The sequence below is a fragment of the Podarcis erhardii genome (genome assembly GCF_964252035.2).
Source record: "Podarcis erhardii genome assembly, chromosome: 9".
In the NCBI taxonomy this organism is placed as follows: Eukaryota; Metazoa; Chordata; class Lepidosauria; order Squamata; family Lacertidae; genus Podarcis; species Podarcis erhardii.
In genome coordinates, this window is record NC_138512.1 from 71986717 (window position 1) to 72002524 (window position 15808).

The window sequence follows — 15808 nt, forward strand, 5'->3', positions numbered from 1 at the left end:
AAGCTTTTGAAGCTCCCAAACGAAAGACGAGGAGAGAGAGAATATGCCAGTCGGGCCTGTGTCTCTGCCAGGGTCCTACTCGAGTTAGGCTGAACTCCTGACAGGGGTTACTGGTTTGTTTTTGGTTTTATCAGCCATTTTGTGTTTTTTATCTTGTGTTTTTATGTTGTGAACTGCCTTGAGATCTATGGATGATACAAAATTAATTAAGAAAAATTAAGAAAAATTCATTATTTGGGAGAAGAAATCACCCACAACCCACACAAAAGAGTGTTGTATCACCAGGATATTTTTTTTTTTGGGGGGGGGGGGTCATGAGGCTTCTAACTTAACCTCCTAGGGAAATCCCTCGGCGGGGGGGGGGGGGGTCCCTGCCCCAAAGAACAGCCCAGCGATGGCAAAGCAAGATCAATGGACTGAATTTTATGGGAATGGAAAACTGAGGGGGAAGGAAGAAATGCAGTGGAATGGCTGGGACCTTGAACTGATGCACTCCATGCTGCAACATTTTGTTGGAGGGCCTGCTGGTCAATAACCTCTCTCCATTATGGCAAAATGAAGTATACTGGGCTTTTTAACCCAGAGGTGGTTTTTTTTGTTTTTGGCTACCTGCGCCCATAATGGTTGATGAAACACAGAAGACCCGGTTTGCTTACTGGACTCCACGGCCAAGTTTTCCACTGAGCAGGGCACGGTGTCCTGTTGCATGGCCGTCGGCTCTCAGGGCGATCCCCACTACAGTACTTGAAATGGACGGAGCGATTTGCACCATCGTGGAGAGGCTGGATGCAGCGCACGGTTCGGATCTGATAACCAGAGGTCCCACAGGTTTTGGTGCAATGCTCCCATTCTTCTGATACCCAGCTGACATGGGGGAGAGAGAAGAGCATTAAATAGGAATACACTAACTAGTGCAAAACACTAACTCTACCCAGGATTGATCTGCATGCGGCACAAATATTATCGCCGTTGGCTTTCACTGTTGTAAGGAAACTAGGAAATCTAGCTTGCATCACCTGTAAAGATCTTCAGGCAACAACTTTAGACTTGGCTCTTTTAGAAAACCTTCTTGCGAAAATGATTGGTCATGATTAGAACATTTTTGTCAGGTGTCCATCAATAGAATGGACCATCTCAGAAGATGATACACCTTCCTTCGGGGGGGGGGGGCGTTAAACAGAGGTCAGATGGCCACCTGTCAAGGATGCTATAGTTGTGATTCCTTTATTGCAGGGAGTTGGACTAGGCAACTCTTGGGTACCTTCCAACTCTACGATTCCATGACCCATATACCGTATTTTTCGCCCTATAGGACGCACCATCCCATAAGGCGCACCTAGTTTTTTTGGGGGGGGGAATAAAGGGGGGGGGAATTATTTTTTTTTTCCCAGGCGCAGGGCTGGGGCAGGGGAAGCCCGAGCTTCCCCCGACCCCAGCCCCCAGAACAGGCAACTCTCTGCAAGCAGCGGGAGCCCAGCGCAGGGCTCCCGCCCTTGCGGAGAGCTGCGCGAAGTCTGGGCGCGCTGAACTCAGCGCGCCCAGCCTTCGTCATGCAGGCAACTCTCCGTAAGCTGCGGGAGCCCAGCGCAGGGCTCCTGCTGCTTGCGGAGAGGTGTGCGAAGCCTGGAGAGCAAGAGGGGTAGGTGCGCACTGACGCCTCTCGCTCTCCAGGCTTCAGCGAAAGCCTGCATTCACCCCATAGGATGCACACACATTTCCCCTTCATTTTTGGAGGGGAAAAAGTGCGTCCTATGGGGCGAAAAATATGGTATGTATTTTTGTTTCTTTAATGTATTCTGCTCTTTTTTAATTTCTTAAGTTGTTTCAGTTTTAATTCAGCTTCTGGACACTGAATGGATATGTTTTTGTATGAGTTTGCTGCATAGAAATCTAATAATGATAGTAGTTGATGTGTATATAACTGGATCCTACTCAGAGTAGACTCCTTGGAAGTAATGAACATGGCTCTCTTAGGCCCAGTAATTTCAACAGGTCTACTCTGAGCAGGATTTAACAGGCAGGATGACAAGTTCTTTCTGTCACATAGATAAAGGCAGCAAACTTTCAGCCTAAGTATGCAGAAACTTGAGGATGTGCAGGAGAGGCAGAAGGCTGCAAAGTGTAATCTCCGATTCCAAACAAAGCCTTCAAGACAGCTGGATTACAGCTTTGGGGTTAGCACTTGATGTACTTCCCGTTGTCCATAATATGCTGCCTTGGTAAGTTGTGGGAAATCAACTAGCAGGACCTGTCACTGAATCTGGCTGCCTGTTGTTTCACCGAGGAGAGACTGTATGCCCACTTGGATAAAGCTTTTTTGACCCCACACTGCTGCTGCCAATACATCACTGAAAAGGAGCAGATGCTTACAATGGCTGCGTACATTCCTGAAGGTTGCACATCCTACGAATGGGCTTGGGTTTTTTGCTGGCTTCACAGAAGCTGCGGTGTACCATTTTGCTATCACTCTTCCTGCGGCACCCATACTTAGTGTCTTGGAAACCTGGGGATGGAAACCAAACAACAATTCAGGAAAGGGGGGGAACCCCACATGTACAATGCAAACACAATCAGCTTTCCAGTGTCATTCAAAGTGCAGAATTTGGTGCAGTTTTTAATTTATTACAGAAGATCACTGTTGTCAGAGCTGCCCCAAGGTCCCAGCTCACAGAGGACCAACGCCAGGTTGTCGTTATGTACAAAAGTCTTTATTAAAGTTCAGTTTCCATTTCAAAGCCACAGCGCACAGCTCTACGTCTTAAACCCTAGACCGTCGAAGTTCCGTCTGAATCTCCTCCCCCCTGACACCAGTTTAAGATTCTAGCCCTGCTCCACCTCTTCCTCTGCTCTCTCCTCCTCTGGGTCCTCCTGTCCGCTGAGGCATTCCCCTTTCTGGACTCTTCTGACGCTGAGTCGCCTGACTCCTCCCCCTGCCTCCGGTGGGCTTTAGGACCTGGTTCCCAATCCTTGTTCTCTGCTGTCCCGCGTGCCTGCACATTTGAACTTGGCTCTCGCGCCAACCCAGTGACCTTCCTCCTGACCGTTACACTGCTTCTATCACTGCTTCCCTCTTCCGGGATGCTGGCTGGACCTGACCTCTCCTCCGTTGCCTGACTCTCCGATGGAGGCATGGTCAGCCCTGACTCATCTTCTCTCCCTGGTGGGGGATACGCTGGACCCGATATCTGGGACTCTTCCCCCCCACTATGCTCTGGTGGGGAAGCTGGTCCTGATCTCCAACTGCTGCTCTGGGAGTCCCCGCTGGCCCCTTGCTTCTGGAGTGTCCCCCTTGGGACCCCCCTTGCCCTGGCCACCGGGGCCCCCTTCTGTGAATCTTCCGATTCGCTGGAGAGGCTCATGGAATCTCTCGGGCCACTGTCATCTTCTCCTACGCTGCCCTCCGATTCTTCCCCTTCGCTCTCCCTTTCCTCCCTTCCCTGTGCTTCTGCTCCTGAGCCCCTGACAACTGTGTTTTGGGCTTTGCAACTACTTTGGACTGAATCCAACAGAATCACAAGTGGAACCATTTCCCTCCCTCTCTCCCCCTTGTGAACCCCCCAACTCTTTTTTTTAAAAAAAAATATTTAATCATTTTTTCAATACAAACAGCAGCCACACAAAAAACATACAACAAAAACCACAATAACACTAATAACACATTTTAACAATTCAGATTTGAGTACTGATATACCTATAACAACACCTTTTTATCAATATTTCCCCTCCTCTCCTCCCCCTACTTCCCACCACTTTCCACCTTATTGCTTAAGTATTCCTTCCAAATTTCTTCATATTTATCCATTCTTAATTTGCGTCGATATGCAATTCATTCGTAAGTAACTATTCTGTCCATATTGTCAATCCATGTGCTGAATGGGATCATTTTGCAGCTCTTTTTTGGATGGTTGGGAGAAACTCCCAGAGTAGATTTGATGTGGGTGGGGACACACAGAGGGAGCAGAAGGAAGGGAGATTCCATTGCGTCAGTGGAAATTGTTCTGCTCACTCAGTGGTTCTGTCAAATACAACTCTTCATGAGCACAGCGGCAGAGCAAACCGATCAGGCATCTGGGGTGGCACGCATGCTCTGCACCCAGGGGTGGCGCCAGCTGTTCACAGGGCAGAGCAAGCCGGGGCAGGACGCTCCACTGGACCTCCGAGAAGTCTACCTACCTTCTCCCACTCAGCCACCCTACAGCTGATGGGGAGGCAACAAGTGGACTGTTTGGGGCAGCGTGGAGCCTATCGGTGCTCAAGCCACCACATCACTCCCAGGAGAGACGCTGCAGGCCCCGTGCCGCCCAGCATTTTGTCACACCCCCCCCCAGTGGTGACACCCAGGGTGGCCCACCCCCACCACACACCCTTTCCTCCACCCCTGCATGTGCGGGCACTAAAAAGACACACACAGTTCTCCAATATATTCTTCTACTCCCTCGCACCAGACAATACTATGACTTGCCTCCTCCACAAGGCTTGGAACATTGGGACCAACTCTTCAAAGCCCACTCAAACGTATCCAGGTCCTCTTGAAGTACATTGTTGCTGTTGACGTTGGGGACCGAATCCTCGTGAATTATGTATTTGTATGTCAGGCTCGACTGCGTGACGTTGTCCCGAGGAATGATCTGTCAAAAGGTTGTGCAAATGGGACATAATGTCAGTAGTTGGAAACTTGGGGACTTTCCTTTAGGAATTTTCTTTTTTTTTCAGAGCCACAAGAGAGGAAGATACAGTATTTGCTGTACCTTAGCAGATGATAAAAAAAACAACAATACCCAACTCAAAACTTGATGGTTGCCCTGCTATTGTGGCTGGTAGTGTTGAGGACAGCCTTCCCCAACCTGATGCCCTCCTGATATTAGTGGACTATAGCCTCCATCATCCATGGTCACGGTTGTGCTGGCTGAGGCTGATGGGATATGTGTTATGAGTTTTGAGGAGATGTCTTGGAGGGGCTGGTCAGATCAGACTGAGAGGTGGGAGTAGCGTGAAGAGTTGGAGGCTGACGACTCTGGGGAGGGACCCAGTGGCCTGGAACAAGGTATGTTAGGGTCTTGTGAGATATCTGAGCTGCCTGGTGATGGTGGAGACTCAGCCAATGAGCAGCATGATCTTGGAGAGGGACCTAGTGGGCTGTCACTCTTTTGTTCCATGCCAGTCCAGCCCACAACCCTGGCACCAGCACCTGAGCTGCAGGAGCCTTCCCAGAGGGGAGGCACCCCGTGCCAAGTCTGACTCTGACCTGGTGCTGTTTCATCACCCATCGCTGGCCTGAACAGAAAGCTCAGGCCCAGCCACCAGAAGCTGTTCCCATACACTTGTGCAGTCCAAAGCTGCTCCATGTTTGCCACACTAAAGCCATTCCAGTATATCTGAAGGAGCGTCTTCACCCCCATCGTTCTACCCGGACACTGAGGTGCAGCGCCGAGGGCCTTCTGGCAGTTCCCTCACTGTGAGAAGCCAAGTTACAGGGAACCAGGCAGAGGGCCTCCTCGGTAGTGGCACTCGCCCTGTGAAACGTCCTCCCACCAGATGTCAAAGAGAAGAACAACTACCAGACTTTTAGAAGACATCTGAAGGCAGCCGTGTGTAGGGAAGCTTTTAATGTTTGATGTATTTTGGTATTTTGTTGGAAGCTGCCCAGAGTGGCTGGGGAAACCCAGCCAGATGGGTGGGGTATAAATAATACATTATTATTATTATTATTATTATTATTATTATTATTATTATTATTTTCCCACTCTTTTCTAATCAGAGTCAGAGGGCATTGCCAACTGTTGTATCAACATCTTACCTAGCCTAGCCATGCCTTGCACCTGTGGTGACTTTGACCTCTCCTTTGCCTATGCACTGATTTGATCATTAATATTTCTGGTAGGAACCACAATCTGCATAGAAGTCCTTCATCTGATGGGAGCCAGGATAATATGTACCATGTGGAGGTCACCAGACTGAGTTCCAGGCTGGTTCCAGGTTGATGGGGCAGCCAGACCATTGAAAACATCCAGCTACAATCCAGGAGGGGAAAGTCACAAATAAGGGTGGCCACAGAGCCTATCTAAATATCACACCCATAACTTCAAAGAAGGCACCTATAACCTATGCTTTCCCTCCTGAGCATTTAGAAGTTTTCATGCAGACAGGCAATGGTGGCTAGAAGAAACTGCAGAGCTTCTGACTGCTTCTCTTCATGCACTGTTAAGGAAATATAATCTTTACTGTACTAATTCTAACTGCTCCCTTCCTTTTCAGTCCTTACAGATTATTAGCCATTTTCAGATCCCCCATAAAAGTGAATGGAGAAGACAGAGCTTCATTTTACACAGAGTAGATCGGAACCAGAATCAAAGATTGAAGCAATACCAGATTTATGTATAAGCTAAACAAGCTATAGCTTAGGGCCCCACTCTCTTGGAGGGCCCAATTTTTTTAAAAAAACAACAACCTGGGATGTACATTTCCAAAATATAAGATAAAAAACAAATAAAATGGCTTTAGATACCTGTTAGGTTCATAGATCACCATATAGCATATATATTCAACACAAAAAAACAGTGACAATTTGTTGTTGACAAAGGACAGCTGGACATATAAAGGGCCCCATTACCTTCAGGAGCTGAGGGCCTCATCAAACCTAAACATAGCTGTGAACATTTCCCCCCTTTCAAGGGAATTTCCCTTATTCCGAATAGGATTCTTAGCAACAAAAGGAAAAGGCTGACAGCTATGAACCTAAATCCGACCCTAGATTGAAGTGTAGAGCACAAGGTGACTCAGAAATAGAGTGGAATATATGAAGGGCACAGAGACAGATACAAGGTGCACACCCCAACTGCGTGTGACTGATGGGTTGCCTCTAGTTTTGAAACTCACAATTTGGGCAGAACTACTCTGTCACATGTGGCTATGTCCTTGTTGGTTTTGTGAGTGGATCTCCCAAGTTGATACTGCCTGGCCTGGAACAGGCCCTGTTGGTCACATCAGAAAACTCTACGAAACAGAAAATGGATCATGACCTACCAACACAACAATAGCATCATACAATGGCCCATCCGTCTGAAGGGTTTCTATGTCATCTTCTATGTGGTACTCCCACTCTAAGCCGAGATCAATGAAGGAACGAGAGCCAGATCCCTCTCCTTTGCCATTCAAAATATAGTGACCCGTTGCTTGGTTCTTAACAGCTGGAAGGAATAAAAGCAGAAGTGGTGGCTGATTATTCATTGCAATTAAATTGGGTGGGTGGCCATGTCTTCCTTAAAGACAATACAAAAGGCACTCGGAACTTCATTTTGCATTGTTTTGATGCCATGAAATTTGGGCTCTCGTTTAGCGATCCCGATAGGGCAGTAATGTGTTCTATTTTACAGAATGCAATCTATTTGATGGCATCCTCTGTTTAAAGGGCTGCCCATTCACAATCCATTTAAAGAACCTTAAGAAGGGAGATCAGGAACCTTGAAGTTGCCAAGCCACAGTTTGACTAGGATCACCTGTCAAGTCTTCCCCACTATGCATTTTTACTTCAATTATATTAAATACAATCAATGAAATTAGGCCTATGCACAGTTTGTGCAAATCTGTGCTCTCCTTCCTCTTCCTCCTTTTGGTGACACAGTTCATCTTTTCATTGGCAATGAATAAGTGGCCACCCAAGACCCAGAGCTTCTCAGCTTTGTCTCCCATTATCTAGTGCTTCTTTTTAGCTTTAGTTCACTCCCCACTGAGTTCCAGGCACAATATGAAAGTAGAGGTAGCCTCTGCATAGATGGTTTCTCTAGAGCTAATTTGGAATAACAAAGCAGATTTTTAAAAAATAGCAAGGGCAGGTTGGGAGAAAATGAAAGAAAGCACATGCAACGAGAGGCTGGGGGAGGGGGCTGGCTTTAGAGTTATTTGAAGATAATCCAGAGATCAAATAAAAAGTGGTGTTCACTGATATTAACTAATACCGTATTGGCCCGAATATAAGCCATACCTTTTTTTTCTTCCAAATTCCAACTGTGAAAAGTTAAAGTGTTGCTTATATTTGGAGCCGTGCGTCAGCACTGGCTTGGGGAGCGGGTTGCTGAGCGCCGGCCACCCCCTGCCCCCGTTCAGGGCGGTAGTGCTGGGAGGCGGGCCGCATCCACAAACAAGCCTTGAATTTCATTTGAAGGTGCAGCTTATAGTCGGGTCAATACAGTATTACTACATGGCACCAATGGTGGCTAGCCTTTTTAAGAGCACAAGAGAAGCCTGCTGGTTCAGGCCAGTGGTCCATCAAGTCTTGCAACCTGTTCTCACAGTGGCCAACCAGATACCTGCAGGAAACCTGCAAGGAAGACCAAAGCACAAGAGCACTCTTCCCTCCTGTAGTTTTCAGTAGCTTACTGCCTTCAGTCAGGCACACAGAGCACAGCCATCGTGGCTAGTAGCTATTGTTAAGCCATTTGTCTCATACTCTTTGAAAGCCATCCATGTTGGTAGCCATCACAAGAAGTGTTTGGATTTGATATCCTGCTTTATCACTACCCGAAGGAGTCTCAAAGCAGCTAACATTCTCCTTTCCCTTCCTCCCCCACAACAAACACTCTGTGAGGTGAGTGAGGCTGAGAGACTTCAGAGAAGGTCACCCAGCAGCTGCATGTGGAGGAGCGGAGAGGAGAACCCGGTTCCCCAGATTACGAATATACCACTCTTAACCACTACAGCATACAGGCTCTCTTGTGGGCGTGAGTCCCATGGTTCAACATACCTTTCAGGCTGGGGGCCAAATGTCAAGGGTAAAACCAAAGTGTGTTTTACTCTTTTTCACATTTAATCGTAAATGTTAGACAGAATTAATAGTTATCCCCCCTCTTTCTCCTATTTGAAAAAACAATTCACCATTAATTTCCACCCTTTCCCCCATTAAGCCTTTAAAAACTCATTTCACTATTAATTCCCCTATTCCCCCCGTCACTCCACACTAAATTCATTTCATTATTACTCCTTGTTCATTTCATTCCACTATTAATATTCACCCCATTACTCCTTAATAACTTAATTTCATTATTAATTTCCACTCCCTGCCCCCCATGACTCCCAGTTAAATTTGTTTCATTATTATTTTCAAGTGCATTCCTCCCTTAACTCCTTTTTCTTTCCACAAATTTAAACCCCATTGCCCAAGTTCCCCATTAATTTGATTAATGTTCCTTATTGCATTTACAAGTTCTAATGTTTATTATGATTAACCATTATGATTATAGCTCAGTTGGCAGAGCATGAGAGTCTTAATATCAGGGTTGTGGGTTTTGACCTACATAGGGCAAAAATGGTTGGACTAGATGACCCTCAGGGTCCCTTCCAACTCTGCAATTCTATGTTATTCTATGTTTTTCTAAAGAGCTATTACATTGCCTGCCCTCTTTCTGCTGCCCCTGTCAGCACTCGGGTGTGAAAGAATAGCCCAACCTGGTAATAATATACTGTAATGAATATTGGAGGAAGGGAGCTGCAGTCCAAGATAGGGACAGAGGTGGTAATGAAACACCTAGATCCTTTAAATGAGGTGAAATTATTGCCATCTTCAAATATATTAAGGGGTTTTAGGTGTAAGAAGCTAGTTTTACGCTGCTCCAATGGGCAGGACCCAAACCAATGGATTCAATTTACAAGAAAGGAGATGCTGAAGAAATATTAGGAAGGACTTTCTGACAGTAAGAGCTGTTTGACAGTGGAATGGACTGCCTTGAAAGGTGGTAGACTCTCCTTCCTTGGTGGCTTCTAAGCAGAGGTTATGTGGCCATCTGTCATGGATGCTTTAGTTGAGATTACTGCATTGCAGAGGGTTAGACTGTATGACCCTCGCAGTCCCTTCCAACTCTACAATTCCATTCTGTAGCTTTTGGAGATCAGATCAGATCTCTTTGGCAGTGAAGCTACAGGAAAGAAAGATGCAGATTGCTGAGTGGAGGGTGGGTCCCACTGTTAGAATTCCTGCTCCATGATTGCAGTCATGGGATTTTTGTCTTTCACATGACGCTATATGTTTTGACTCCACAAAGTGGGAAGTGACGGAGACAGGATGTTTGTGTTACTGTGTTCCGTGAAGTGGGACTATTGTCCTTTGTTCTGTTTCTCTTTGCTGTCTGATGCTAGAGAGAGAGGGAGCCATGTTGCAGTACTCGGTGTGTGTTTATATGTAAATAAAGTAGATTAGCCAAAATGTTGAGTTGCTGAGGTCTGTTATGCAAACTGCGAAGACTCTGCGGATCTCTAAGTGTGCCGGTATAGGTTGGCATCGATCACTGTGATGTTCGGGCAGAAGAAAGCTTTTGAAGCTCCCGAACGAATGACCAGGAGGGAGGGAACATGTCAGTCGGGCCTGTGTCTCTGCCAGGGTCCTACTCGAGCGTAGGCCAAGCTCCTGACACCCACCAGCTTCAATCTCGATTCCACCAAGCTCACCTCCTGCCTTCTTACTTGCAACCAGACCATGGGGTTGTTGGGATTTTTATATCTCACCAGCTGCGAGAAGCAGCACAATGGTTGTTGACATCATGTGTATGTCTGGGAGTGTGAGACAGGAAGTCTCTGCTTGTTCTCAGTAACTGGATAAGTTACTTTCACTTCTGGGTGAAGTGAGTGTTGAGTCGTACTTCTGTACTGCTGCTCAGACATGTCGGATGAAAGCTCTGTGTACAGTCTGTAAATAAAGTAGTGTGTAGCTACTGACTGTCTCTTTCTTCTGTGATGGGATGCTAGAAGACGAGTGTGCTCCTCTCAGGAGGGAGGGGTCGCTTATTATCGGTCTCTCTGGACTGAGGGCGATTTCCAGCCAGAGAGTGACCACCGGAGAAACGCCTTGATGTCTTGAGAAGGTGGCACCCTTCCCGGGCGTTTTTCCAACAGGGGTGACCCTGGCTGACAGCTTCATCCTCCTTAGCTTCATGATGCCCTTGCAGAACTTCTCAGGGGCTGGAGACAACACTAGATTTAGTTGCTTCTGCCCATCACTGGCTTTCTGGCTCCCCGCTCCCCACCCTATCAGTGACACCAGCCACCACTGCTGATGCAGAAATGCTTTCAATGTGCATGAGGCGGTGGAACGACTCTGGGGGCACTTTTCAGCAGTTTGGGGGCACACACAGTGATATTTGCAGCAGTTATTTTGTAGCGATGTAACTGGGGAAAGTGGCCCATTGGGAAACGAGCTGATAAAAATAATAAAATCTGCTGCTGCAAAAAATAGAAATAGAAATGGAGGTGTCCTCAGGCACTACGGTAAACCTTTGAGGAGAGGCTTATTCAGATTGAGTGCATCCCAAGTGTTTAAGCGCTTCAAATGCATTATTGCAGAATTCATTACAACAAGCTTTATGACAGGCCAGGAGGACTTCCATTCCCATATTGCAAATGTGCAGATTAAGGCTGAAAGAATAGTAGCTTGCTCTGCCCACCTAGGCATTTGAACCGGAGACTTCCAGGCTCACAGCTCACCATTATACAAATCAATGCAAATTTATTCAGAAGTCCTGCTGAATTAAATGCCACTGATTTGCAAACTTGCATACGATTGTGATCTATGCCAGATCCCTAGCATGGAACACCCTATTTCCTGCTGCTCATTTGGATCAACCACTTGATTTTCCACCTCTGCAGACTTGATCAAGTCAAGGGTAACCAAACCAGGAGAGATACATCACATCCATAAAAAGTTAAAGGTAAAGGACCCCTGACAGTTAAGTCCAGTCGCAAACGACTCTGGGATTGTGGCGCTCATCTTGCTTTACTGGCCAAGAGAGCCGATGTTTGTCCACAGACAGTTTTTGTAGGTCATGTGGCCAGCATGACTGAGCCGCTTCTGGCAAAACCAGAGCAGCATATGGAAACGTCATTTATCTTCCCACCGGAGTGATACCTATTTATCTACTTGCACTTTGACGCGCTTTCGAACTGCTAGGTTGTCAGGAGCTTGGACTGAGGAACGGGAGCTCATCCCGTCACGGGGATTCAAACCACCAACCTTCCAATCAGCAAGCCCTAGGCTCAGTGGTTTAGATCACAGTGCCACCCGCATCCCTATCACATCCATTCCAAACATTCAAAGTACAATTAGGACACATTTAAGCTATATACCTTCACTAAAAAAAAATCCTGGGTTCTATTTGTGAAGGATTCTGGGAACTGTAGCTCTGTGAGGTATAAGCTACAGTTTCCAGTTTTTTTGGGGGGGGTGAATGCATGTTCTTTAAATGAATAGTGTGCATCTCTGGGAGCTTAATGGGTTCTGGAAAGGGGCTGGCATGAAGTCTTTCTACCACCCTGTCACCCCTACTTCCTGAGGGATCAGCTTTCCTGGCCCCTCAGTTTTCTTACAGCTTCATGACTTCTGCATGACAAATTGATATAGCTCCTCATTCATCTCCAATTCTGTTGAATAATGATATTATAAAATGGCTAAGCTATTTATTTTGTCACCTCTTCCTTACATGCTTTCAAGATGAGGCCCACCACTTAGTTTAATCGCCTCCCATCTGTGGATCCTTTGATTGCTCATCCTCCTAAAATATGCCATTATAGTGAATATCAGCAAATCAACAGTGGACTGAGAGAGAACATCAGCTTTAAAAGAGCTCATATAATGACTATCTGCACCAAAGGAGCATCTTATTGATTTCTCAAGGACCAGCTATTATTTCTTTGAGGGGTTTAGATTTCAGATGGCCGGCAAATCATCTGAAATTATAGGACTTGGGGAAAAGGAACTGATTCCTCCTGACTGATATTTTTAAATACATGGCAGCGTTCTGAGACACAAATGTTGGGAAGGTGAATGATGTGCTTTTCTAAAGCTCAAAAGCACTAGCTGCAACTGCACAATATTACCGACGCCTCAGAATGTAAACTTTTGAATGGAAACATGGGGGGTGGGAGATGGCGGCATGACTCTGTTGATCAAATACCACCTTAAGTGATATAATTCTGCAAAGCTAATTGTGTCTGCATACTCAATACATCAGACAGAAATGGATTTGAAAAAGCACAATTTAAAATAACAACAAGAACACCCACAATAAAATCGGTAGCAAATGAAGCACCACCTTGTAAATGCATAGCCATGTATTAAGAGAGACCAAACTACTTTGGGTAGCAGTTTCTCCACTCTTTCATTTGCTTAAAAACCTCCAAGGAAGAAGAGTCCACAACCTCCTGAGGGAGTCCGTTTCACTGTCAAACAGCTCTTACTGTCAGAAAACTCTTCCTGATGTTTAGTCGGAATCTCCTTCCTATCATAGTTAGTGACTTATGTGAAGCAGAAATTGACAGGCCAGGCCAAGCTCAACCAAATGTTTTTAAGCTTCAGTTTTTGGCCAGATTCACTTGCCTGCTCAAACGAAGTGCCTTGGCATGACCTACATGGCAGGAAAGCTGGGTTCATGATGGAATATAAACTCAGCAGGGAACTGCATCCATTTCTAGCTCTCTGATTCAGGTTACTAAACATCTTTGCCTCATTCACACATTACATTTCTTTGGTCTACTATTTAAGCATCTTAGATGTACACCCAGATAGACAGGATGCAGCAGCTGTGATAAAGCAAAGGAGGTCTGGGTCTGTTCAGCGCATGGAGGTTGAAAGATTCAGGACAGACTGGAAAGAAGTGCTTCTAAACACTTTGCATCATTAAAATATGGATGCTTGCTCCCACAAAAAGTGGTGACGACTACCAACTTGGATGGTTATAAAACAGGACCAGACAATGGCTACTAGCCTCAATAGGGTTGTGCAACATCCACTGTTGAAGACAGTAGGCCTAAGAATACCAGTAGCTGGAAAACACAAATGAGGAGAACACCCAGGTCCTTCTTTTGAGCTTCCCATGGGCATCTGGTTGGTTACTGTCAGGGATTGGTCTGAAGACGAGGACTGGGGAATATGTTCTATGGAAGACCAGCTTCTCTCTGATGGAGAGCTGGAGGGGGAAGAGCTCCCCCCCCCCCCCCCGTCCACAGCTGAACAGTTTAGGGAGGAGTTACCCACTGTTGAGATAATGACAAGAGAACCAGGAGGCAGGGGGCAGCGACTTGAGATGTCACTTGGGAGTGTGGGGGACCCACCACCACCACCACAGACTCAGAGGTCCAAACGTATCAGAGAGCAAAGGAGTCAGAGGGAGGGAGGAACTTCTCGCTGGCGCCCAAAATGCTGCGGAAGTTGGGAGGAGCATTTATAGTAGCCAACTGCCCTCCGGTTGTCTAAATTACCCACACACTGCCCTCCACACTGTAGCCAGTGTGGTGTAATGGTTAAGAGCAGTAGTCTCATAATCTGGTGAACCGGGTTCGCGTTTCTGCTCCTTCACATGCAGCTGCTGGGTGACCTTGGGCTAGTCACACTTCTCTGAAGTCTCTCAGCCTCACTCACCTCACAGAGTGTTTGTTGTGGGGGAGGAAGGGAAAGGAGAATGTTAGCTGCTTTGAGACTCCTTAGGGTAGTGATAAAGTGGGATATCAAATCCTAACTCCTCTTCTCCTCCTCCTCCTTGCAGAGAGCTGTGTATTTGTGTTCGTAACATGATGCTGCAATAATGATGCTATAAATCTCTCAACCGCTTGTTAATTCTTATCTGTGAAGTTACCGAAGGGAGATGAGTACTCTCCATGCCTGACAATTATTGTGAGAACAGGATTCTGGATCCAGCAGGTATCTTCTTATGTTCTTAACTCTTCCCTATGCTGAATTGAGTTCCACGGGTTATAAAAGTGATAATGAAACACAATGTCACAATGTCAAGTGAATTGCTCCACAACCTGAACCACAGGAGGTACCACTCAGACTCCCCAAGTGGCCAGGGTAACATCCGCAATGGTCCTCCTGGGCATCTTCTGGAAAGTGGGGTTAGGTCTATTAGAGTTGTTGGCAGCATGGTCAAATCTAAGCAGAGAAGCACTTACCAAGAATGTGAGGGGTAGCCTCGTCTTCTTGGACAGACACATGTCTAGCACCTGGAGGGATGTCAAACATCTTAAGGTAGCCTTTGGCATGTGCAGCAAGGCATTGGGAGGAGGCAGAAGAGAAACAAAAGGAGAGAGAGAGAAAAATAATTGCTAGGGTTAGTAGGTTGCAAGAAGAGGTTGGCCCCATTTGCAGAAGAAGTGCATCCATAAACCCATGAACAGTCAACTTAAGGACCAGTAGGTTTGCAATACTGGTGATTAGGCAGCCTTGCATTTCCCATATTTTCATGAAAGAGGAGGGGAAAGGCAATCTTATTGCAAGCCACTTACTTCATTTTGTTCTCTGGCGAACCAAAGCAATCTGGGTAATTTAGACAAAGCATTTTTGTTTCCTATGTTTTGTGGAATGAAAATAGCAGGACACAGGGATCATTCACCGCTGTTACCATCTGTCAGTTAGGTCCTTTCCAGAATAATAAATTCATATTGTTAAGAATTCATTTCTTCCCCAGTGGTTGAGATCAGGCCAGTGGGCCATTTTGCGGAAGCACAGAATCTGCTATCGCAAGCCAAATTCATCACCCTAAGAATTTCAGCTTACTGTTTGACATACTTCAGTGAATATAGTTCATGATCAGAATATTGTCAGCTTTCAAGAAGCTCCCATTGGAAGCATAAAATGATTTGCCTGAGTTTGCTTTTCCTGTAAGTGACTGGTCAGCAATTAGAAGTAATACAAGAAGAAAAAATGGTTCTGCAGTGGCTATGGATGCCCAAATTTCTGCAAAGAGTCAAAACTTACCCAGAATATTTTTAGATTCTCTGTTTTCAGAAACAGAAACATCACGAGCTCCTTTAGGCAAAGTGAACGCGCCTC

The 15808-nt window shown here is 46.1% G+C and overlaps 1 protein-coding gene across 1 annotated transcript in view; it reads right to left on the bottom strand.

Annotated features, from left to right (window-relative positions):
- ADAMTS3 (ADAM metallopeptidase with thrombospondin type 1 motif 3) overlaps positions 1-15808 on the bottom strand; it is a 133279-nt gene that overhangs the window by 19529 nt on the left and 97942 nt on the right. The window contains exons 16-20 of the mRNA XM_081876685.1: positions 14929-15009; positions 7024-7187; positions 4463-4628; positions 2371-2503; positions 657-864 (exon numbers count right to left, since the gene is read on the bottom strand). Coding sequence (XP_081732811.1) covers positions 657-864; positions 2371-2503; positions 4463-4628; positions 7024-7187; positions 14929-15009 — 752 coding nt within the window. The remainder of the gene's footprint in view (positions 1-656; positions 865-2370; positions 2504-4462; positions 4629-7023; positions 7188-14928; positions 15010-15808) is intronic.